At 41.3% G+C, this 26,906-nt stretch overlaps 1 protein-coding gene across 1 annotated transcript; it reads right to left on the minus strand.

The window, feature by feature from the left end:
* On the minus strand, nt 1–25,517 carry tlcd4b (TLC domain containing 4b). The gene is made up of 7 exons (XM_042505728.2): nt 25,181–25,517; nt 20,677–20,829; nt 16,494–16,583; nt 10,406–10,464; nt 9,045–9,139; nt 7,979–8,052; nt 1–6,240 (listed from the first exon to the last, which is right to left on the minus strand). The coding sequence occupies exons 2-7, from the start codon at nt 20,820–20,822 to the stop codon at nt 5,904–5,906; spliced, it is 801 nt and encodes a 266-aa protein (XP_042361662.1). The 5' UTR covers nt 20,823–20,829; nt 25,181–25,517; the 3' UTR covers nt 1–5,903.
* Between the last annotated feature and the right edge of the window lie 1,389 nt (nt 25,518–26,906).

A 26,906-nucleotide genomic window follows, 5' to 3' on the forward strand; every position in this document is an offset into this window, starting at 1 on the left:
TATTTTCTCTCGTCTTCAACTTTATTGATGAGCAACACTTTCAAGTAATTCTCAGCTCTACAATTACATGATCATTAGTAGTGGTCACTGTAGACGACGGCGGTCCGAGTCACAAGGCAATGCTCAGACGAGGCCCCTGAGGGCCCACGAGTAGTGTAGGCTGCTTCACATTAAAATCTCCAGACAACAAAAAGACAGATCAGAACGAGAAATTGCATTGCATTAAAAGACAAAAATGACAACAGACAAAAAGGGTGAGAACAGAAGACCAAACTGGCAAATCACTCAAAAGAAAGTAAAGTTATTTTGTCATTTAATCCGCAGTTTTTCCAGTTTTCTTTATCATTAATGTCGTCCTTCTTATTTCAATACACGAGGATCAAACGTGAAATCAAATGTTTGGAGGAACAGAAACAGGGCACAGATAATATATAATAGCTGAAGTACCATGTGTAAGTTCACTGTTTAACCCTTTGAAACCTGAGCAAAATGGCTTGATTTCTTTTAAAATATGGGGAAAAGGCAATAAGCAACGAAAGACAAAATGACGCAAAAATTGGCAAGAAACTGGTACAAAGTACGTGAAAATTACCCAGAAATTTGTTAAAAAAAGAAAAGATAAAAGAAAAGAAAGTAGAAAAGGAAAAAGAGACGAGGCAAACAAGACTCGGAGGCTTAAGAAATAATAATATTTCTGTAATAATTTCACATCCCCGTCCCCGAACCTGGAAAACCTGAATGCAACAGCATCTACTCTGTTTGTCCCTGTCGAATAAACACGGAAAAAAAATGTAATTATGATAGTTACACAAATACTTTCCTAACAGGGTTGCAAAATGTAAGCACTTTCCTTAATCAATTATTGGTAAAAATTAACGATCAATTAATCGTTATTTAAAAAAACAAACATAAAACTTTGCTCATATAAAATAAGAGCAAATGTATTTTTCTTAATCAAAGCTCACAAAACATTTTGCAAACACTCTGACAACATTGCAAAGCCTGTTGATTCAATTTCACATATTGGATTAAATTGTGAATGACCGATTAATCGATCATCGATTAACGATCATCACTATTCCCTAGCTCTTTGCTGCGTACTTGACCCAGCTTTTGTATTTTTTTCCACTTATTTATTTGTTCATTCTATTTTATTTTTGAAATCTTTTTTATTTCATTTCTTTAGTTTTCATTTTTACATGATTACAAGGTCTTCATGTACGTTCACATAAAGCTATCAAGAGAGAATTACCAAAAAAAAAGAGGAAATCTAATCTTTTTTACAATTTGTGAAATATTTTTTCACCAAGTTGCTCGTCACCTTTTTCCCCGTGCTTTTCAAATCGCACCAGTTTTGCTGACGGTTCAGAGGTTTAAATACTTGTGAAAGTCGTCTGAAAGCTGAACAAGAAAAAAGATGTCCCTCCAGGTTTCAAAGGGTTAAGTACCAGATTCTGATGTAGCTCTATTAAAAATTCATCCAGATCAAACTGAGGTTTAATTAGTACAGCGTGCATCTCTCCTTCAATACTTGATCACAGATATATACAGCTCCGTGTATACCTGTATATATACCTATATACTGTAGATATGTATATAAATATATACATACATATATACTGTAGATATGTATATAAATATATACATACATATATTCAGATCTATTCATTATCTGAGTTAACGAATGTTGGCCTCCACAAAGAAACTAAAGGCAATGTGGTCGTTCTAACCTGATACAGATCATTACCGTAGCAGCCTCAACTTCATCGATTCATTCGCTGGATTTTTTTTCCAAACAGCCCGGGGGTGTGACACGCAGCACAAACATCAGACCTTTGGAATATAATCTGTAGAAAACCCTGACGGATACAAAAACTCTCCGACACACTGATTAGTGTTGACTTTGTGCACGAGAGCCGCGTCCGAGCGCAGTCTCGGTCTAAACTCAAAGACGCCGTTATGAGAAGAATCACAGTATCAGGAAATCTCCCACAGTGTCGTCAGATTGTGACTGAACAAAATTTAATCTACAACTATTCACAGTTTGGACTTTAGGAGGCCGGAGAAATGAGATGTCAGCCTTCCCGCCAACTAGACATCTTAAAGAGTCAAAAAATATAGTTTCTGCTCTCGGCACCTCGGACAACTCGTCTTAATGCCACTAAATCACCCGTCACAACATTCACAGAGACACGCCCCTGCAGTCAGGAGGGCACCAAGCCCCCACAGGGATCAGCTTTGGATTATAATACTTGGCCGGATTAATCTTTGTGCAGGCAGATTATAAAAATCTAGACAGAGAATATACAGGTGGAATACAGAGGAGATAATCACAGAGAGACATGCTGATCCAGATCTGACTGCATCACATCCACTACCATCTGAGTAAAAAAAGGCACAAGAAACTGTAGCCCCTCCTCTGTGGACACGGACAGAGACGCAGGAGGTCGCTGAGTCGCTGCTCCTCGGGGAGTGAGCTTTAGAGATCCACAGTGAAAACACCACGTCACCGCTAATCCTCCTGCAGAGACTCAGACTCCACCCACTGCGTGCATCACGTTACTACAGATTTGCACAAAACTTGAGCGATATTTACGTTAATGTTGCTAAAACTCAACGTGGAGCTGACTGTGTTTCCACTGAGTGATGTCATGTGACTTCTCCTCTGGTGATAACATCCCAGTAACCATGGCGACGGATGTTCAAAACATCAGCAGCTTTATTTCTATTGCAGCCACCGCACTAGCCGTCATTATTTCCAATCCGAGGCCACGTAGGCGTGTTATGGAGCTGTGATGGAAAGGCGAGCCCCTTATACGTGGGAGCGGCCACGTATGAGGGATTTCTCGGAGATGTAGTCCACGATTTCACAGAGGAATTGTGGGTTAAAAACTTTCTCAGTTATGTGATGCAATAACAGCTCTTGTAGCTCCTGCTAGACATAGCGTCATGTGACCTCACAGCGTCATGTGACCTCACAGCGTCATGTGACCTGGAAAAGACTACAAAGGGTTTCCATCGCAGTTTTGTGAAATATGGCTTTTTTGAATCGCCTGAAATACCCCCTCATAGGAGTGTAAAACCTTTTTTTGCACTGAATGGGAGCTTTTTCAAAACTGACGTGTTTCCATCAGGTGTATTTTATATTCACTATTTTATTTTGCACGATTTGAGCGGTGCCGTCAGCTTGCTCCCAGATCCGGGTGGTGTTCGGCGCAGTAAACTAAAGAGAAGCAAAACTGACCTTTTGACGGCCATGTGTTGTCAAAAAATGTTCTCAGTGGTTAATTAATGACATACCCACTAACAAAAGTATCTTTTAAACTGACAGATTATTTATGCAATTTATGGCACAATTTAAACTGGATGAAAAACATAATTTGTCTCTCGCTGACTTCCGTACATACGTTTAAAGAAGCCAAAGTCCGACTGTGGACACGGGGATCGGAGGGGCTTCACCCTTTTCATGGGAGTGATATGCTGAGTCGGCGGAGTTCTCTTTTAAGCAAAAATGAAGCAGGAGTAAACACGCCGGCTTGTCCTCTCGAAATTTCTATTTCTGTGACCAAAGCCAAATATGAAACATCCTCCTGCGTCTCTGTCCGTCTGTCGTGACATCAGCTATGCAGCCATCAAAGTCCGCACCCGGCAGACCCAACTACGACACGAGATCACGAATCTGTAAAACCAAGAGATGCCCGGCGGCACACAGACGGCGCGGTAACGATGAGTTAACCATTCAGTGTGCAGAGGCTGGCTACTGTGTGTGTGTGTGTGTGTGTGTGTGCGTGTGTGTGTGTGCGCGCGCGTGTGTGTAAATACTGTACAGACATGCAGGGACAGCAGAGAGCCATCAAAGGACATGCAGTCAGCTCGCTCTGGAAGACAGATTAATGCAATTAATATTTAGATGTTAATCATCTAGCTGGACTATTTACTAAGGCATCACAGAAATATGTCCATCTTACCATGCTCCGTAGTGATGATTTACAGTTTATACAGAAAACTAAACAACACATGCAGATCGCCACATTGATTCTGACGGCCTCGTCACAGATTGAGACGTCCAAATTCATTCGAAAAATGTCATATTGCTCGCATTTCCTACTGCTGACATTCTGCAGAATCAACGCGAGAGCACCATGTCAGTGTTTCAGGAGGGCACCGGGTACAGTGTACCGTTTGCTCTCTGTGCAAACCTGAAGACGTGAGAGGAAAATGACCACACATCCACGAGTGTTAGAGTGTGTGTTAGTGTGTGTGTGTGTGTGTGTGTGTGTGTGTGTGTGTGGACTTTTTCCTAAATTAGGTTCTCCAAGTCAGAGAGAACAAAGGAGATAAGAGAAGGTATAAAAGCCTCCGGGGCTGTTTCTCTGCACAGATACACTGACGCTCTGCTCTGGCTCACTGCACTCTGAATCAGCGCCATCACAACACATTAACCCTTTGAAACCTGACGAGACTGGCTTCATTTCTTTCGAAAACATGGAGGGAAGGCCATAAGCAACTCAAAAAATAATAATAATAATTATATATACATATATACACACATAGAGACACACGCGCACACACACACACACACACACACACACACACACACATATATACATACATACATGCTCAAAAATTGGTAAGACATTAGTAAAAAGACACAGGAAACTTACCTGACACAAAAAAAGAAAAACATTTAGTTAGTGATCAATTGTAATATCTAATAATCTCATGTTTGTCACCTTTTACTATTTTTTTCGGTTGGTGGGACATTTCTGGCTAAGTTGCTCGTTGCCTTTTTTCTCCATGTTTTCAAAAGAAATCGAACCAGATTTTTCCGGTTCCAGAGGTTAAAATGTGAATGTGAATGGTGTCTGAGGGCAGCACAACAAAACTGATGTCCATCCAGGTTCTAAAGGGTTAAAGGCTAAAACCAGTCTTTACAGAGAAAGGAGACAAAACGTTGATTAACTCGAGAGGACAGGAAGTCTCTGTAAGGCGATGGGAGAGGTAGAACCAAAGCAAACGTTGGAGCTGGATGGCGGAGTCGATCCAGTGAGGCAGAGGGTTTCCACGGATCCGAATCAGACCTCAATGTGTCGAAGAAGAGAATACAAACACGATGAATACTGAAAAGGCAAAAGTGGTCCTGTAAGAAGCTCAGGGTGGTGGAGAGCTGGTCTCTCCTGCATGCATATTCAGCTGTTTGATATATCGTCCCGATAGTCCGGAGGTTGGAGGGGCATGGCTGGTGATACAGGCAGGCGCCACGTGTTACAGGAGGCCACAGCAGGTGATACTGTAGAAGAGGCATTATGGTGTTTGTTCTGTCTCTTTTTGTGAGGTCTGATGAGTTTAAAGACAAGAGCCCTATAGATTCACAAACACTGTATGGATCGGAGGCGGGAGGACGTCGCTCTGAGGGTCTCCTCGCGGCGTGGACGGAGTCTGAGCGACAGGAGGAGCTCGGGGAGCGACAGCGAGCGAGAGGTGGTTGTCTTCTGTTAGTGATCCTGTTCCTCCGTGATTATTGCTTTTCCTGTCTTTCACAGGCACTTCAGAGGATCGGGCTTTGGCTGAAGGTGAGCGTGAGAGGATACGGGGGGGCGAAGGAGGCGAGTGAAAGACAGAGTTAAAAGTGTGCTTGTGAGCTCTACCATGTCGTCTGTGACCGAAAGCTATCGCCCAGCAGGATAACACGGAGGCTGCGAAGGCTGGTGCTTGAGCGAGACAAAGAGCAGTGTCTCTGTCTCGTGTCGGGGTCAGGACCTGAAGGACGAGCTCGGTCCACTAGCCAACTACAAGGAGACTGGATTGGGGGTCAGAGGGAAGGACGCTGAGGCTGTGAGGTTCCTGGATGTCCAGCCTCCCTCCCTGTTCGTGTCGGTCGTATCCTTTGCTCTACTTCTCTTTCAGTCTGTGTGGTTGTTGACGTGCTTCCCGTCCTTCTCGGCGTCCTCCTTGACCTTTCGTCCTCCTTGCCCGGTCAGGACCTTGTAGCAGCCGCGGGTGATCTTGTACATCCAGATAGTGTTCAAGATGTCCAGGGCGATGCAGGACGTGATCCAGGCCACCTGAGCGCCCAAACCGAGGCGCTCAAAGTCCGGAGTGCCAAAGGTGGCGAATACGCTGGCCCAGTAAGACGGCATGACGGCGGTGCGCACCAGGAAGAACACCACCGCCATGGCGACGCCGTTTAGCACCACCAGCCGGTGTGAGCGGGGATACTTTAATGCCTCGAAAAACCACCTGGAGGGAGAGGAGGACCAGAACAGACGCATTAACCAAAAATTTTCCAACAGTCAGAACGTTTACATCGTCTTAGAAAAGGTCGAATTTTGGCGTTAGTGCAACGAAAACTGGCCTTTGAAAATACGTGTAAACATGTTAGTCAGACTGAAATCAGACTGAATCAAAGTTCTCTAAATCGGACTAACACACCCAGATAATGACATCAGAAGTCGAGCGACTCCACCGTGGCAAAACATATTTATGCCATCGAAAAAAAACCCAATATCAGTTCAAGGGGCCGTTGACATGGCAACGGTTCGTGCATGAATCGCTAAACTTTTGTTTTATGGTTTGGCCTTTTGTTCACATGACAACGGCCTTTTGGGGGCCTGAAAACGCAAACTTTTGAAACCGGGTTCCAGGGTGTCTCTATCTTCCACAGCAGCTGATGGAGGCAGCAGCAGAGCAGCAGCATAGCAGCAGTAGAGCAGCAACAGAGCAGCAGCATAGCAGCAGTAGAGCAGCAACAGAGCAGCAGCAGAGCAGCAGTATAGCAGCAGCAGAGCAGCAGTATAGCAGCAGCAGAGCAGCAGCAGAGCAGCAGTATAGCAGCAGTATAGCAGCAGCAGCAGCAGCAGAGCAGCAGTAGAGCAGCAGTATAGCAGCAGCAGAGCAGCAGTATAGCAGCAGCAGAGCAGCAGTATAGCAGCAGCAGAGCAGCAGCAGAGCAGCAGTATAGCAGCAGCAGAGCAGCAGCAGAGCAGCAGTTCTGGACCGAGTCAGTGAAAATACGTGAAACTCTGTGTTTTAACAAACCACACTGAGCACTATTTTCATTTTTTTTTTTTATAAAACTCCCTCTGACATATTTACATAGCTCTTATGTGAACACTTTATCCCTCCCATATTGTGCAATTTTCTTCAATTTTGAAAATAATTTTGTAATAAAACGCTGCTGTCGGGCACAAACCTCCTATCTCCAAAATTACTATTTTTCAGGCATTAAAAAAAACACTGTTTTTAAAAGGATCAAATGAGTGGTTTAGTCACAAGCTTTTTAAAAATACACTTCATTGTTCTTAATCCTTAAGGGCCCTTTTTAATATCACACACGTGTGAAAATACATTTATGTTATTCTCTGCTTTAATTGAGTTATTTTTTCAACCAACATCAGTCCTAATCATAAATATCAAATACTCATTAAGTGTCAGAATTTTAAGCCTTTAAATGCCAGGTTTTTGTCATGAAAAAAAAATACAAAAATTGAATATTTTTAATATACTACATGCTAAGTAATTTTTTTTTGATTATCACAGCCAGAAAGGATATGTCAAAGATCAACATTGATTTCCATGCTTTTTTTTTTTTTAGCGCTCTGCACACAAAAACTATTATCATTAATATTATTTTCTACTTTCTGTTTTCACTTGAGTTGTTTTTTTTTTAACATGTGTGCTAATGAATAAATATCAAATATTCATTAATTTTCAGAATTTAACCCTTTAAATAGCATACCACTATGTTCTTAGATTAAAAAAAAAAAATATATATATATATATATATATCCTTCAAAACATTACTAGAGTTTTTTGATTATCACAGCCTGGGATGAAAATAAATGCTATACAATACGTACTATTATTATTATTATTATTTTAAATAAAATTAAAACTAAAATGATGGTGATGATCTATCGAAATGATGGACAGTGAGGAAGTGTAAGCCAACATCTCGTCATGAGTAGGGCTGACTTACCTTTGGTTCACAAACGGCGTGGACAGCTCTGAGATGAGGCGAAAGTTGGCAAAGTATGGAAGAACGCCACGTGTCTGCAATGAGCAAACACACACAGACGAGCAAAATAAATAACAATAAAAATTATGAGACATGAAAAATTCAGCGTCTCCAATAGCTTTTTGATTATATGGATCATATTATAACGGATTATATTATAATATCTGCAGGCATAAGGTACTTCAGTTTAATGCTTTTAAAGAGCTTTCTGTGATCATTTTATACCAAATAAGTAGTTCATATGGTCGTGTGTATGTAGGAATATGGTTATGAGAGTATGTTAGGTTAATCTCCATTTTGTTAAATAGGTCAAGTGCATGAATAAAACAAAGACAGAATTAGGCTCAGTGGACACGTTTAAGTTTTCTAACATCAGAAATGTGCACTTTGACAAAGACAAGCTTGACTCATTTTCACCAAAGGAAATTAAAAAGGTAGATACATTAAATTAGATCCAATGATTGAGGCAATTAAGACTTTTTAATGACTATTAAGGATTATATATTTTTAAAATTTATTTTACCATTGTGCATTCAGGAAAAACATATGATAGCAATGGCTGTCAAAAGTTATAAATAGCAATAAAATCTGTAAAAAGAACGAATAAATAACAAACGAGTCTGCAACTAGTGAAAAACACATGACACAGCGGGAAAAAAACTGTGAAAATGATGACGATAAAAATAAAAAATGATGATATCTGTGAATTAACCAGAGTGGGAGCACTGTACAGTAACCATATCATCTAACATACACAACACATACCTATTTAATTTAATAACTCTGTAACTTGTTGCATCTATTTGGTGCAAAAAAAGCAAATTTACCACTCAGTACTGATCCCAGGAGTTTCAGGGATAAAAAGTCCTGTGAGCGTTTGTAATAAGAATAATAATAATAATAATAATGATAATAAAGTTTAGTTATCTAAGTGCTGAGTGCGGACTGAATTCTTATTTCTAACACTGAATTGAAACCATTTAAGAGTTGCTCAGGAGCTGCAGACACCCCGAGCGGTAAGACTCACCAGCACGTATCCATACGCATAGAGCGCCGCCAAGTGGTGACAGACAAAGAAGCTGTCCCCCATAGTGCTCCAGTTACAGGCCAGCAGCACCAGGTCTAGAGGACGCAGGGGGGACAGGCTGGTTAGAGAACTGGCTCACTGATCAGGAGGATAAAGATGTAAATATCTGGCTTTACAGACAAAGAGCCGCAGCTGCACGGAGCACAAGAAACATTAAAATGTAGACAACATTTAGGAATGAAGTGTTTTACGATAAGAATACGTCTATGTAAGTGAGCACACTGTAAAAAAAAGTCTGTTAAATTACCAGCAGAGTGCTGTGAAATCATGACATAAATCTGTAAATAGAAAAACACTGATATAGTGTTCAGTTTACAGTCATATTTTGTACAGCACTGAAGCAAACAAAGCACTTCACTTTAAAGTAATACGATGTTAAAATAATGATAATTCTTTGTAGAATTTACTGTAGTACTGTAGGATTTTAAAACATCCTGGTGTCACATTTGAATGTTAATCAAAACTTTTCTATTGATGTTCACTCAAAAATCTGATTAACAAAATGTTTTTGGCATACATTTTAGGACATTGACAGAAAAAAAAGTTATTTTACCTGCCAATAACAGCTATTTGAAGTTGAAAGAAAAATAATGTGTAGATTTTCAATTATTAATTTAATTTGGGGGTTTTTATACATGTGACTGGTAGTTTTGTCTTCCAAATGGACAATTCAAATTGCAGAGCTTAAAAATTTAAATTTAAATTGTTAAATTTACAGAATTATTCTTGCAACCACAGCTGCCAGTTTTTTCTGTAAAAACAACAGAATTTCTATAACAGTGTATGTGGTTATTGAAGTTATATAGATTTTCTTCAAAGCAGGAGAAAGAAAAGAAATGCAATTATCCTGCTTTGCACATAAGGAGCATGCAGACAGTTTCTGGAGCTCCAGATGAAAAAGACGCTCAGCATTCAAAGGGAAGCACTGAAGTCAAACTAAGACTGGAGGAGAGGCTCCTGCAGGCCTGAAGACAGACGCCACAGACCTGTTTGACGGTGTTTGTGTAATAACTCTTACTGCCAGAGGGGGGAGACAAAAGTCAGCAGTCCAGCTTTAAACTGGCTTCACAACCTTCATTTTCCAAAACAGTTAAATGGACGGGCTTGTCAAAATACTTAATGAAAGGCACTTTCTGTTTTGGATCAGTGTATCTGTCTCTTGACATACGCGCCTGGCTCTGGTGCCTCTGACTGCAGTCGGGTTACTTCAGGTGGAAGTGGCTCTCCTTTGTGTGTTTACCTCACACACAGTACACGAGACGGGACACGAACACACGTGTGCAACACAAATATGAACTCACCATACAGGAGGTAACCGCAGGTTATGGCTACGTTTAGCTTGACGAGGCTGGGGTCCCCCCTGTGGAGCAAAAGAGCACATAATTAAAACAAGCTGTAAAACCGACAGACGATAATCTGATCTATAATCTACCTCTGCAAACCCCTCAAACACTCAGCGGGAGTCTCAGAGAGAGCTCACGGAGGCCTGACTGTCTGACCAGTGATACATGCTTAGGTCTTCATTAACCCTTTAGGACCCGCTTCAATATCACACACACTCACATCGCTCTGCACACAAAACGCACTTTTCAGAATCAAGCGTTAAAAATGTTAAATATATTAATATTATTTTCTACTTTCACTGAGTTTATTCATTTAAATGACATCAGTCCTAATCATAAATATAAAATATTCATTCATTTTCAGAGTTTTCACCCTTTAAATAAAAAATAAAAACATGAATGATGTTGAGTGTCCTCCTCCTCAGTGTGTGAGTGCAGCTGCTGACAGTCTGGGATATGTCAGTGATCAGCAGCTACATTGACTGTGACAGGTCACCTAGTGGAAATAGCATGTATTTCCTCCATATGCCAAATATGGTCAAAATGACCTCATCAGGTGGAAAATAGTCAAAATGACAAATTCAGAGTCAAAAGCCCAGAATGACACCCAGAAATAATACAAGTTGTTTGAATGTTTTTTTGAATGTAACTATTTAGTTTCCACAGTGTATTTTAGACTTATTGTAGGAGCTGAGCTGCAAATTCACTGATTATACTCAAATACACAATCTGGACTACATTTAGGACACATGCATCAACACACACAATTATCACAACAGGAAGAGAGAAAAGTGAGTAAAAATGTGCCAACAGTCCCTAAGTGTAACATATGCAAAACTGTTTGCACAGTTCATGATGAAAAAAACCACAACACACAACAAGAATACACAAAATACACAGAGAACAGAGAGCTAGTCCAAACAAGTTACCCAAATACCTGTCAGAACAGGTGAGAAACCACTGAGTCAGCAGATAGTTAGGGCCAAGGTGCTATTGCCTCTAATGTGGGAGGTAATAAAAATCTAAATATATTACATGAGAAAATAAGAAGACAGGGAGTCTTATTAAGGCTGTCTGTGAAAGCGTGAGATTACTTAAAATACCTCCTTTTTTAAAAATCCATTTTTAGATGCTTCAAAAACAGAAGGAGATCTGCATTTGTTCAAATATTTTGCCTCCAGAATCAAATTGCCTTGTAAGATATTCAGTATATGAGTATCTGTAACCAGCTCGTGTGATCAACACTCAACTTTAGGAACAAATGTAACTGCAAAAAAACGGCAAATGAACATTTAATATCCATGAACTCATACTGTAAACAGACTATCCCCGAAACAGCTATGAAGACGAACCGTCTCTGTTTGTCTCAAACGGTCGAGAGCCGCTCTGGTGACCGTCAGGTGTCTCTGCAAATACCATCTGTTCAAAACAACAGTGAAGGTGTCTCTGTGTCAGTGGACATCTGATCCTCCAATCAGCAGCCACGGATCGAGTGGCAAACGACTGTCTGACCGCCTGTGTAACACAACCCAACCACACACACAGACACAGACACAGACACAGACACACACACACACACACACAGACACACACAGACACACACAGACACACGCACACACAGTACTGTGCAGCGGCTCAGCTCGTCCAGCGGTCACGTTTCACCTGATATTGTTCATCACATCACTTCGAATATTGTATCCGTGTATCTGTCGGCACCTTGACTGAGCGCTTCTGACTGTCGGAACATTTTCTGACATTCACGACATTAAATTCTCTTCAGCTCGGTCCCTTTGTTCATGAAGTCGGGATTCACCAGAGGCACAACGATACAATGTTATTGTGATATTTGAGTCACGGAACAATATTGCGATTTTCAACGTTTTGTGCTGGTTTTTGTGTGTTTGTGCTTCTGGCTGCACAATTAATGAAATATTAATCATGAACACAATTTTTCTTCCCAGGATTAAACAAACATTATCAACTTTGAAATGAACATTTAAAATGTGTACTTGGAGAAGTGAAAACCTGAAGCAGTAGCCCCATAGTTCACAGTACACACTACACAAATCAAATATTAAAATAAAAACAAAAAAATCAATCAGAACAAAAAACAAAACACAGTCTGACTAAACCACATATCCCGTACGCTCTCTCTATGTCAGTTTGTCTGTCAGATCATCCGAGTCGTTTTCATTCATCTTGTTTTTACTGCGAGGTGTGTTTGACCGCTCCTCCTGCTCGCTCATCAGCAGGATCACTTTTCGGCTGCACTCGGAGACGCACAGAGCAGATACGAGAGCAGCCCTCCTGTCTGACAGACACCCTGCTGCTCCTCATTACCTGTACAGCCAAGCCTCTCAGTGTTTGGGGACCTGAGCGGACTCTCTGACGTGACCCGGTACGTGCTGTGAAGGGGCACGCACCGCCGATTCAACAGAAGCTGTTGGATTCACTCATTTTCTTATAGGAATAAAAAAAATGAACCAGGAGTCAGCTCCTCTCCACGGGGAGTCCACAGCTGCTTTTACAGAGCTCCCCCCTTTATTCTGCCCCGACACTTCCACACAACTGTTTCATTACACATGCTTAATTTCTCCTTTTTCTGTTGGATTTGGTTTTAAAAAAATTATGGTTGATTTTTTTGCTGTTACTGTTAGTCTGTGCATTTACAACTTGTGTTTTTTTTATTCTTATAAAATCAATAAAAAAGAGGGCATGACGGGCGTGATGTTAACACACCATTGGACAAAATATCTGTATCGGCAGCACTTTAGAAACAATAACAAAGGCTTGTTCCACGTGCGACAGATATAATTTTATCGCAAACATCGAGTATAAACTGTTTCGTTGTTTTTTTAGCAACCGGCATGAGACTCTCTCCAGAGCGTCGTATTATATTGTATTGTATTGTATGTTGTATTGTATCGTATCGTATCGTATCGTTTGTTGTATTTTACATTAGTTAAGAGGAGATTTCAAAATACTTTAAAGCCATATCTCCCAGCCCTACTTTGAAAACTTTGTTTGTTGTTGTTTTAAAGCAAGTACTCAAGTAATAATGTGACTCACCAAACTTGTACTGGAGTAATATTTGACCAAGAGTATTTATACTTTGAAGTAAGACTGCTTGGAAAATCGTGACCCTGGTAAATCCTCAGACTTTGCAAAATGAAATGAAAATAAAAGAAATATTTTAAAAATAAAATCTGTGTGACTAATAGTCTTTAGATGTGAACGAGTCACACGTAAGTGTTAAAGCAGGTTGCTCAGAGGAACATGAAAGTGTCTCCTCACCTGAGACACACCGAACTCTGTCCTCTCATTTGTCTCTTTGACTGTCTCCTGTCTCAGTGACGCCGTCTTTGCTTTAAGGCTCCTTTATAACCGTGAGAGTAACGAGGGCAAACCTTTAGAGACACGTCCACAGACGGCTGAGTCGGAGCTTTGGTGTCGCAGATAAATATTACATTTATAAACACAATAATAGTACATTATTAATAATAGTACATTATTACTCAAACTTGTAAATAATATACTCTGTTTGGATAATCTAAATTAAGCCTTACAGTATTTTTTTAATCGAGCAGACGGTGGACTATGCTGGTATTATTCGGGTCGTAGGCAGATGGAAGTAAATATATTAAATAATATTAAAAAAGCCTTGAATTTCGAGCACTGAATATTTATGCACTGCATCAAGCATCAGTGTCATGATGTCGGTTTGACTTGATCTAGAATCGACTGCTTTTCCTGAAGTTCCCCGATGTTTACTCTGAATTTTAGTAAATTGAATTTAAGTATTTTGGCCGCTGAATTTGAGTGACTTGAATATATATTATTTGATCTGTTACAAGATGTGAATTTTTGATTCTGAATTTGTGAACTTTGGAAAACAAAAAGTGAATTCTGAGGCAGAACATTCACATACAGAAATTCAGTTCATAAACAATCAGCGCCGAAAACGACTTCTGGAATATTTGCATGTGCATTTCGTAATGTCCTCCTGATTGCCATGCACCTTTTGTCCTCTGGGGTCACTCTGACCCCGCCCTGGCTTGACTGTTATTTTACGCACATTTTATAGATTTTTAATCAGTTCTGTGTTACACTTTAGTCTAACTTCAGTCCAACCCATTATCACACATTTTTCCCTTCGTTTTGGAACTTAGGGCCCAAAAACCTTGTTTACATAAGTATAAAAAAACATATTTTGGTAGCAAAAGATTTCATTTGGGGTCAGAATGACCCCCAAGGACAACGGGAGGGTTAACAAGTGGCGGAGTAATATTTTCAGTGATGAGGAAAGCGCGCTGTCATGCAGATTTGAGCACATTCTTAATGTCTTGTGGGCCAATCAGATACCTCGGTCAGAACTACTTGCAGAATAATAAAGGCTAATCTTACTTTACTCTTATTTTTGTAGATAAAAGAAGTTTAGGATTCAAAAATGTTCTTGCATGCGATCCAGTGTCTTCGATGTCAACTTGGAAGATAATAACGTGTTGAAAGATTTAAGTTAAATATATTAAATCTAAACCAGGTCGACCTCAACACGACCCTGAAATTTGGCCCCTCAGTTTTCCCTGATGGCCCTGAACGTGTGGAGGTCGTCTCAGGATAAGCCAGTCAAGGAGCGCAGGCGGTCTGGGCGCGGCGCTCAGACGTGCTGCTCGTTAATGAATGGATCGTGATAAGAGCCGCAGCAGCAGCTGGAAACAATGCAGCTTTCTACAGTGTGGCTCGGGAACAACGCTGCTGTGTGACGGACATTAATGATGCTGTAATACAATCAGATTGACTGCAGAATTATTGCAGCACTCTGCGTGCAATGAGACGAGCTTTAAGGCATTACGATGGTGCTGGGGGGGTCGGGGAGGTGGGCGAAGGGGATCAGTTGAGAAATTCAGCACAAGCACAAAGAGCTGCAAAAAACTGTACAGCTTACTCATACTTATACTGTCGACCGTGTTACACTATTGTTTATTGTATCCTTTATCTTTATGGTCATTTTTCTTTCTTCTATAGACAAATCCTGAAACCTGCCACAAGTAAACACGTCTCCATTACTGTGTTGGCCCTTACGTTTGAATGCAAACTGTCCTAAAAAGTATAGAATTTCCTATTTTCAACGACAAAATTATTAATAAAAAGTGTGTGTGTATTACAATCAACCAAAAGCAGGGAAGGCAGTCTGCAAAGCTGAGGGGATAGAGGCAGGAGGGGCTCATGGAGGGCTGGTGTGTGTGTGTGTGTGTGTGTGTGTGTGTGTGTGTGTGTGTGTGTGTGTGTGTGTGTGTGTGTGTGTGTGTGTGTGTGTGTGTGTGTTGGGGGGGGGGTAGAGCTCTAGGCTGCTGCTGTTTGCTGTGAAAAGGAGGCTTGTTGGAGGGATTCAGCAGAAGAGGAAGGAGTGTGTGGTGAGAATATTGCAGAGACAGAAAGCTGAGGAGAAGTGTTTAAAGACTGATTGAGATTTTGAAGAGGACGCAGAAATTAGGGAAATTTTCAGGATTCACTGATGCAAACAACACAGTCAGCAGTCGCAGAGAGGGAGCAGAGACAGAGAGAAGACAGTAAAGACAATAATCAAAGGCTAAATCCACTGAATCTACAACTCCCCGGAGACGCCGCTGACACTTCAGATCCGTCCTCTCTGCTTCCTGTTTTCACTCTGAAGACGGGAACGCCGTCGTCATCTCTCCAAAGGTATTAACTACCAGCCCTGACGATCCCTCACTCCCGCCCACCTCCCATCTTCAGCCCTTCATGTGTTTCCTCCCTGTGAGCTCGTCACGGCTGACGGGCTGAAAAGGCAAATGTGAGAAGACGGGTTTCTCCTAAAAGCGCCTAGAGCGTTCACATTCACACATTGGTTTTTTTAGCCTGCCAAAATGACAAGGCATAATGTGTCGGGATTTTGGTCTTTGCTGCTTTGTGTTTATGACGGTTGTATTTGTCTGCATGTCCCGTATTATTCTCCTGCTTTATTTCATTGCATTGCAGAGATGTCGCATATTTTCTTAATGCATTAGTTTTCTGTTCCTCTTACCAGACGGGGTTGGCGTTGACCTCATCGTCGAACCACAGGATGTACAGACAGAACAACCCCACAATCAGAGCGTGCACAGTCGACACCAACCTGGAGACGGACACACAAACAAGAACAAAGAAATAAACATGATGGCTGATTAATCCGAGTGTACAGGAGCCGACGTATCGGCTGAAATTCATATCTGCTGGTATCTGCCTGAACTCCATGATTAAACTGACAGGAGACCTCATGCTAAACTGCAACACCAAACAGAGAAGACTTTCTTATTTTTATGATCATCTGTTCACAAAGAAACACTTGGTTTTTGGTTTTTGCTCCTTGCCAATGTACCTAAGCTGTAGGAGGTCCTCGAAAAAAGGTACTTTCACCACGCTAACAGGCCAGAATCACGCTCCTATTTCACACTCTCGGCTGTAAATTGAACATTTATTGATAAGTTGAGATTCACTTAAAATTGGTGACATACTGACATTGGAGGCTTTATGATTTACAAAATGCACAGCAGGAATCGCATGACACCACAAGCTGCTGATTTTGATCAACTCAGCCTTCAACTCCAAAGATGCAGCAGGATCAAGGACACATTTTAATAAATAAATCTACCTTGTATTTTGTAATAAAAAAAAAAAAAAAGGTTGTGTTATTATTGTATAACAGAGATATCTTTGTTCTTTGTTTTTTTTAAATGAATATTGTCACTGAATTTCACGATCATTGCATCCCTCCTTGTAACTAAAGGCTGATGATTATAATAAAGGGTGCTTATGTCTCTAATACACTCATGTATAATTACATCACTGTTATCCCCTCTGTCCACGTGGCTGTACCTTGTGTTTTTGTATTTTTTAATCAGACCTCCTACAGTATCACCCCTGACCTTTGGAGTGCTTATCTGGGCCACTGAAGAGATACTTCTGAGCTGCACTGGTCCTTATCTGTCCCCTGCCTGAATCACAGCTCCTCCACTGTCTCCGTGCAGCCTCTGGAGGACAGCAGCCCCCGTCCACAGGCTGCAGCTGCTGGCCTGAGCCCGGGCCAAGACCAGCTCTGCAGATCAGCGACCGGATGGGACCATCATTCAGAGTTTTCTATGAGCGCAGGCTGTCGGCCGCATGGCTGGCCATTAAAACATTTCCAGCCGACTACTTTCTTACTGCTTCAAGTCACGTCACTTTAGATCTTTTTAACTCTATCTTTTAACAGGATAAAAGGTCATCAGAGGAGCAAGCTGAGTTAATGTAAGCTGCAGCTGAGCTCACAGTCCTCCTCAACGTCCGGCGCCAACCAGAGAGCGTCAGAGAGACACTCAGCTTTAATGGGAAACTGCCTCATGCAGTGTTTTTACCTCTTTATATTACTGCGTCGGTTGGTTTTCAAGAGACCTCTGCAGATAATTTGGCTCCTGGTTAAAAACTTGTGCACGATGAACGCTGACGGAATCGTGGCCTAAAATTAAGCTGGGCTAGAGTTAGCAGCAGCTGAGCGAGCAGCCCTTCCTGACATCTGGCCACCAAAAAGCACAAACGACACACAGATGTTTAATGTGAAACTATTTTTTCATGGTGTTAATTATTAGATTCATCTGGAGGAGTGGGAGACCTCTGTGGATACTTCTGATCCTGGTAAATCAATACTGAAATAATCCTCACCTAAATAATAATTGATAATTGTGTGTGTGTGTGTTGATGCATGTGTCCTAAATGTAGTCCAGATTGTGTATTTGAGTGTAATCAGTGAATTTGCAGCTCAGCTCCTACAATAAGTCTAAAATACACTGTGGAATTTGTCATTTTGACTATTTTCCACCTGATGAGGTCATTTTGACCATATTTGGCATATGGAGGAAATGCATGCTATTTCCACTAGGTGACCTGTCACAGTCAATGTAGCTGCTGATCACTGACATATCCCAGACTGTCAGCAGCTACACTCACACACTGACATATCCCAGACTGTCAGCAGCTACACTCACACACTGACATATCCCAGACTGTCAGCAGCTACACTCACACACTGAGGAGGAGGAGACTGACATCATTCAGTTTTAGTGTTTTTGGTTTTTCATCTAAAAACATAGTGGCATCATGACAAAACCCTTAACATTGTGAAAATTAATGAATATTTGACTTTATAATTAGGACTGATGTTGGTTAAAAACAAATTAACTCAGTAAGTTAATTAGAATTAAAGTAGAAAATCATATTAAAGCGTAATATTTTTCATCGCCTGACTTTGAAAAAGCACATTTTGTGCACAGAGCGATGTGAGTGTGTGTTATTAAAGCGGGCCATGAGGGTTTAGAAAGAAGACGAGAAAAGAAACAACACATCAACAATATTAACCGCAGTGTCTCAGATAATGCAGCTGTGCTCAACACCTGACAGTCAGCCCGGCTCTTCCTTTGGAAATGCTTCCTCCCTCCTCTCCGTGCACTTAAGTTACATAAACAACGCGGTGACACAGTGAGAGCCGGCGGTTATGCAACAGAGGGCCACTCTGTAGTGAACCATCAGAGCCCGACCTTTGACCTCAGACTCTTCCTTCTATTCATCACGTACTCTGGAATCAGGACAGAAAGGCTAATGTAAGCTGTGTAAATGAACTCTTCACTCAGGCAGCAAAAGAAACGCTCAAAAACTGCCGATAACTGAGAGTCCCTGAAAGATGTTATGCAACTACAAGTTATTGCCCTCTGAACTTAACCCCTGAGGTTTCTGCATGAAACTTAAACCTGCTCCTGCTCCACCAGCCGCTCACATCGCAGCTGTAGTGCAGTGATGATTTGGCCAGAGGCACATCAGAGGCCGCCTCAGCGGACCTGCATTCCCAAAAACACCAGTGTTTGCTCAGCACAGGTCAGCCCTGTCAGGACGACATACCCTGCAATGTTACACAACAACCATTTTCAGCGGAGGTGTGTCTGGAGCTTCAGTCGTTACGCTGACATCCATATTTAAAACAGCTTTTCTTTGCATGTCTATAGTAGATTAAGATTAGGCCACAATAAACGAATATTATTAGTGTTAAGCTGTTCGGATCTTTTGATTCCGGTGGCGGCTGCGCAGGATTGTTTCTCACTTGTGTGATTTAAACATTTTCAATAAGTAATTTGTTGTAATATGACAGATGTAATCTGTTTTTGTCAAGACGTTCTGCCTCAGTCCATATCTTTTGGCGGTTAGCCTTTAAAAATGGTTATTTCACTGCGGTCTGATGGCATCACAGACTACATTTAAATTCATTACAGAAAAAATGATTTCATGAAATAATAAAAAGGATAACTCATTTAACCCACTTCATTCAAATTCAGGATTGAGGATTTTTTTCTGCGGTGATGACCTTATTAAACATGACAACAGATAATCTTCACTCTCTTTTTATTTATGTTTTATTTCATTTTATTTTGACGTTTTATTGTTTTTGTAGTTTTTAGTCTTTTTATTTGTATTTATTTCTCTTGACATTTTGTGTCTCTGTATCTTAATGCTGCCCGAGTTTTGTCTCGCTCATGTTTGGTAGGACTGTTTGGCTTTCTGCCCTCCACATTTCCTATTTCTGCTCTCCACATTTCCTATTTCTGCTCTCCACATTTCCTATTTCTGCTTTAGCTTTTTCTATCAAAGCACTTTGTAAACTCGGTTTTTAAAAGGTGCTATATAAATAAAATTCTTATTATCAATAATATGAACAAGGAATGAGGAAATTACCCAAACATAGCAAGAAATTAGTAAAAAAGAAAATACAAGAAAATTACATGAAAATGAGTAAATAAATACAAAAGTTAATAAATAATTATTAACAGTAATTGAAATAATATTAATTAGTATTTTATTTGAGAAAAAAAAACGCGATAAAAGCTTTGGATGTAAAAAAAACAAACAAAAACAAAAACCATGACACTGGGTGCAGCCCTAGTCTCAGTAACTATGAGAGGTGACTATCAGTCGAATATTATGTTCAGCCAGTAAATTGGTGCATCCTTAAAAAAGCTCCAAGGTAAAACGTATGCTATTATTCTCTGCTACTAAGTGGTACAACGTTCAACAAAACGAATGAAACAAACATCAACTAAAAAGCTTTGGTTTCCCATGGGTCCTGGATGAACCTCCCAGAGCGTCCACGTGTTCGACGCGTGTGGGAGAAGAGCTACAGAGGAGCTCAGTGTGTTTCGGGGACGCACCTGGAGTTCCACTCGGTGAGTTTGGTGGGAGGCAGCCGTCCGTAACCCGGCGTGATGGCGGAGGAGAGCAGAGGGCTGGCCACCGAGAAGAGAAGCTGGAAACCCACGAAGCTGCCAGCGACCACGGTCAACTCTCTCATCTCCATCACTCACCTGAACGCAACAGAGGAGGAGACAGGAGGGGAGGGTGGGAAGGGTGGGAGGGGGACACGGAGAGGACGACACACATGGACAGGTTCAATCGATGACTGTCGGTCATCCTGGGAAGCACCACAAGAGAAAGTGAGGAGGCAGCGAGGGCGGCGAGAGGGTGCAGCAACGCCCGGTGTGGTTCATCCAGTCCACAAAGAAAAGAAGAAGAGACAGCAGGGAAAAAATATAAGCGGAGGACACGGGCTGTCTGAGGCAAGAGACATGAGAGCCTTAGACAAGCGGGCAGTCCAGGGAGGGAGGAGAGAAACGAAGGAGTTCGGGGCAGCAGGGGGAAAGTACAGGACACAGGAAAAATTAGTTACTGGGTGTTGTGAATACAGTGTGTTGCAAAGCGGTCGGATTTGTAATAAAAGGTCTCCATTTATGCATAGTTTGCAAGAGGATTACAGTGAATTGTTTAGGACACACCAAAAATCCCAGAGAGGAAAACAAAGGCCAGCGAGGAGAGAAAAGAGGATTGTCAAGACGGAGCCACGGGCCGAACTCATGAGTCAAACTCACTCAGCGGAGGACCGAGCAACAAGTTTAAAGGCTCTACGTTACTTCAACACTGCTCTTTATCTGACCGATTTATTATGAATTATTCTTATCTTATTTAGCCCATACATCGATATCTAAGTCAGTGGACTGTAGTGTGCACTTAAAATCATATCGAACATTTAACAAATTTAAACATGTTTTCAAAAAAAAAACCATATTCAAAGGATGTGAGATGGTAGGACAGACAGAGGAGGACGGACACAGTAAGACAGAGGACAAGATAGGTAGGTTGCTTTTGATAGTATTTCCTTTTGTTGTGTTTTCTTTGTTTTTATGTGTGTGTGTGTGTGTGTATTCATATTGATCTGTTCTTGTTTTGTCTCAGTTCTTGCTGGATTTGATCAAGGAGTTTATGGTGAGTATTATTGCAGAAACTGGGAATATTTATGTTCACAATTACAATTTTTCATAATAAATGTTAAAAAATAGGGGAAGGGTATGTGGACTTGATATTCACGTCCTCCAAATCCTTTTTTTCGACATGAAATATTTGTGTTGTCTACTGAATATGTCTGATGGGCATTTTAATGTTGTTGTCTCACTTATATTTTATTTGTATTCTCCCATTTTATTTGGCACATTCGAAATAAAGATCGAAACATCTTTATAGTAGCCACATGGTATTTTGGTTTTGGATGTCTATTTACGAACTCTCACAAAAAAACAGAGCTGTTAATAAAATAGCCATAAATAGCCAAATTGCCACAAATAGATGAATGTGGGAGACACCCTGTGGCAGTGCCGTCACACGTTTTGGTACAAGCGGGACACGAAGAACTCCTCTGCATTAACGGTCTCGTGCGTGGACGAGCAGCACGCCTGGCCAGCTCAAACGAATATACGAGCAGAGCTCAAACGCATGCTTTCCCAGTCGTGCCACTTGTACGCTTAAGTGAATTAAATAGTGAGATTTAAGTGAAAAGTCACATGTGCGTGAAGTATTGAGCATATGACCAGATAAATGACACTTGGAATCGTCTGCACAAGTTGTGAGAATTTGATATAGTTTTGCTGTTGGTCACCCTTTCGAACTGAGATTGTCAGGTTGTTGCTGCATTCAGACGCCTTTTACACGTGTTTTACTTTTGAAACTCTAGCAAATTGAATGATGAGCAAATTGCAAGAAATTGGTAAAATTAATGTCAAAAATTGGAGAGAGCGAGAGAAAATATAGGATATTTGAAAAAAAAATTTTTTAAAAAGAAAAAAGATTTATAATTATTGGAATTTTATATTTTAAAAAATTGGGGGGGGGGGGCTTTCTTTCATGTCATTTTGAATTTTCCTTTATTGCTCATTTTTAGGTAATTTTTTGTAACTTTACTTATTTCTTATGAAGTTGCTTCGCACACATTTTCTGAGAAAAACAAGCTGATGTGGTCATGTTTCAAAGGGTTAAATGTGGTAACTTTTACTTCATTTAATCATCAATGTTTGCCACTTTTGTATGATTTATTCAATGTCGAGGCATGGGAGAAAATAAATGTTTTCTTTGCATTTTGGTAGTGAATCTACAAAAGGTCATTTTGCAGATGAAGTGTGTCTTTTAAGTGTTTATCAGTGTTGAGTATTAGGCAGAGACAGAAAGCTGAAGTGGTGGGGGGGCAAATACAAATTGAAATGAATCCGAACAAACACACGCCGGATAAACACCGAGTGAAGAGCTCTGTTTACTCACTCAGGTCAACAAACTAGAAGCCTGTCTTTTCAAATCGCAGCCAATCAGTGGACTGAGACAGCACAGTGTCTGCAACAAATCACTTTGTTCAAATCGTCTTTTTTAAGCTTGGCTAAATGACAAAAAGGGAGAAAATTCATATTTGAGTCCACAAAGGTTTCTTTCCATTCACTCTTGATTCATGTAACTGCACTGACTGTGCTGGTTTTCTGCTCACGCTCAAAAGCGAAAAAATTCTGACTCAGAGCAACCGGATGTCTCTGGGTCCGTCTGCAGCATCAACAACGCCATTGCTTCATAGTTAAAACAAACAAATTCAGGAACAAGCAGTTGATAGCCCTTTGCAAGCAGTTTGTGGCAGTTCCTCATTTCCATTTTTATTTTGCTGCAGACAAAAATAATCATCCAGCTTTGTCTCTGGGCTCTAGTCATCGCACCTATCACAACTGCAATTACAGCAAAATTGTCAACATACCTGCAGCACATAAAAACAGAGGCGGGAAAAGGTCCCAAACGTTCACTGGATGCTAAAGTGCCTCCTCCTCATCATTGTGACCCCTCAGCTGTCTGAACATACTGTGCTGACGCTGATCTGGACTCTGGCCTGAGAAACGCACTGAAATTCTGATTAAACCATGGAAATTATGCAAGCCATTTAAAACCACTTATTCCAGCAGAGCTGCTGATTAGGGTTGTGCAAGGTAAAGATTATTACCAAGTACCCGACACAAAGGTAGAAACCTCATAAAATGCAGCCATGTATTTAGTGAAGGCCTCAGTCATTGAGCCTCTGGGAAGCACATGACACTTCAGGCAGGCAGCCTACATTAAGTGTCTATTTTTACCCTTAAAATGTCCAGTGTCATACATGCATACTGCTCTGTAAAATACAAAGAAACAAAAGAACAAGCTGCTGAGGAACCAAAGCACCACATTCAAGCATCCTGAAATCCTAGAAATGTGTTAAAACCCAAGACACGTCCTAAAACCCCCAAAACGGTCCCGGAATCCTTTAAACATCCCACAGTCCTAGAAACGCCCAAAAATCCTATAAACGTCCTAAATTTCTCGAAACGTACTGCAATTTAGAAACAACCAGAAGTCCTATAAATGTATGAAAATCCTCAGAACATGTTATGGGGCTCCTGCGACTGGCCCCGGGCCCTGACATTTTGCAGAAGTGGCCCCTAAGAGTGAAACACTATTTTGAACGAGCAGGCTGCAGGTGTGGTTGAGCAGCACGGACAAAGTGTCTCATTGTCCCCAGCAGCAGCAGCTCCTCTGCACATTGCTGGGACACGCTGATCACATGCAGCACGAGCCTGAATAATTCATCGGCACTCTTCACCTGGCAGGCCGGTTCACGCGGCCCCGCGGGGGGCAGCAGCAGCCTCCTCACTGCGGCTGACAGCCCGGGACAGGGAGCCGCTCTGCCGGCCGCGTTTGACCTTGTTCCGCCGGACTATCCTGCTGCTGTCAGCAAACCGTGACCCCGTGACATATCGACCAAACGTAAATAATAGCGGCTCGATTTCCCCCGCTGTTCCTGAGGAAACATAAACCGGCTGCTGTCTACCGCATTGCTGCACCGCCGGCTGCGCCCGCCGGCCGGCCCGGTCTCAGCTGCCTCTGCGGGCAGGTCGAGCCGCGGCATGAATACTGATCAAATACGAGCCGGGAAGGACCGCGCGGAGGTGTCTGCGATCAGGGAGTGTGTCCTAACCGTCACCCGCCGCAGCTGCTAACGTGTGTGTAATTGTCTCCATCTGCTCGATAAGTCCATTATTAAAAAAACGCTGGAAACGGCGCCTGACGTGTCCAAAGTCGTGAATATCAGCCGCATTATCGATAACGAACCGCTGTTATTATCAGCGCAACTGTTGTAAAAAAGCCGATTTTGGATTTTGGGGGTAAAGTTGCTGGTGCAAGAGAAGCGGAGGCTACGTATGCTGCCGCTGCCACAGCCGGAGGACACAAGCAGGACGTTAACCCTTCAAATGTCTTCAAATGAGCCACATAAAGAGCGCACGTGTCGCGTTTAAGGCGCCGAAGGTGTACGGGGAGCTCGGTTACCTGCTGTCCGTCGCATAGGTCTCTGTAGGCGGATAAGCTCCCGGTTCAGCCGCCGTCTTCTCCACTTTTCCTCCAAGTTGACGTTAGCTAGCAGGTCGGCTAAAGAGAGGCAGCCCGCTGGCTCTGTGTCGCTCGCGACCCTCGGAAAGAAAGACAGAAGAAGAAGAAACAGCCTCCTCGCGACGTGAACAAAGCCGCGTGCCAACGACCATTAAGCCCCCAAAAACGGCGCTGCCCGCGTCTTATCTCCCCGCCGCCATGTGAGCCGAGTTATGAGTCCGATAGAAAAGTTTCTACTCGTTTTATTTTGGCGTTCACTGAAAGGACTGACCGTGACGTCGGCACGTTCCCACAGCTCGCGCACACGCCCCTCGCGACACAGGGTACACCCACGAGGAACAAAGGCCACATGTAACATTAATGACGATAACATGCTGCACGCGGACAGGCAGAATTAACCCTTTGAACCTGCAGCACGCAGGCTTCGTGATTACAGGCTCTATTTAACACGTTATTATTATTATTATTATTATTATTATTATTATTATTATTATTATTATTTTGGTCATTGTTTTTGCTTTGCACACATTTTAATGTTCGCATGTCGGAACTTACATACTAGTGTTATACACTGCATTGAAGCATAAGGCACAGTTTAATATTTTACACACTTTTCACACTCAACACATTATCCATGTTATAAATTAAATATTCACATACTAGAACTAACTGTCTATTACTGTATTACTTACATTTATATTTTTACACACTTACATACTCATACTATAACCTTTACTTTTAAACATTTCAAGATTTACATATTGTGCTACTGGTTTACTATTACTGTATTTCTGTTTTTTTATGTACATTTTTATATACTTGTGCTTGTGCTTATTCAGACTTGCAATAATTCTCTATGCTGGCAGCAGAGCGACTGTAACGAAACACAATTTCTCCACCAACGAAATATTTCTGATTCTGACTCTGAAAAACATGGGAAGAAGGCAATAGAAATGTATTATTTTGTGAATTAATTTCCTTTTGTTTATTTTTATTTGACCTATTATGATTATTATTAATAATAAAAATACATAAGTCCTATCAATTATTATTGGCATTATTATTAATAATATCATTATTTATTTGATACAACACTTTTCATAAAATTAAAATTCACAAAGTGCCTCACAAAATACAATAATAAAACATAAGCATACACGACGAGCGCACAAAGTCACAGAGATTTACAGCACGATGACCAAATACAGATCCAGTCCCGAATATTACACAGACACCAGGGAAACACCTTCACTCACCAACAGACTTTGGAGTGTAGGACGAAATGGGCACACCTAGGGGAAAATGTGAATTAACCCTTTAAACCCTGGACTTATGCCTTTTACAGGCTATTTGACCCTTTGAAAGCCAAACACATTGGTTTCATTTCTTTGTAATGACGAACTTGGCAAGAAAAGTCCCACAAACTGCAATAAATTAGTAAAAAGTGATGAGGAAAATTACCTGAAATTAGCTTTTAGAAAAGGGCTGACAATTATGACAAAATTGTCAAAAAACTACGGAAAGATTTGTAATTACACAACTGTGTAATCGTAATGTTATCTTTAAAATAATTCTTTGTTTAAATTTAACAGAAAAAAAGCATGTATTTTTTAATTTTCTGCACTTTTTTTCCCATGTTTGTTTGTTTGTTTGTTTTTTAAAAATT

This window comes from Plectropomus leopardus, chromosome 18, assembly GCF_026936395.1.
Source record: "Plectropomus leopardus strain MGB_pleo_1.0 chromosome 18, ASM2693639v1, whole genome shotgun sequence".
Taxonomy (NCBI): domain Eukaryota; kingdom Metazoa; phylum Chordata; class Actinopteri; order Perciformes; family Serranidae; genus Plectropomus; species Plectropomus leopardus.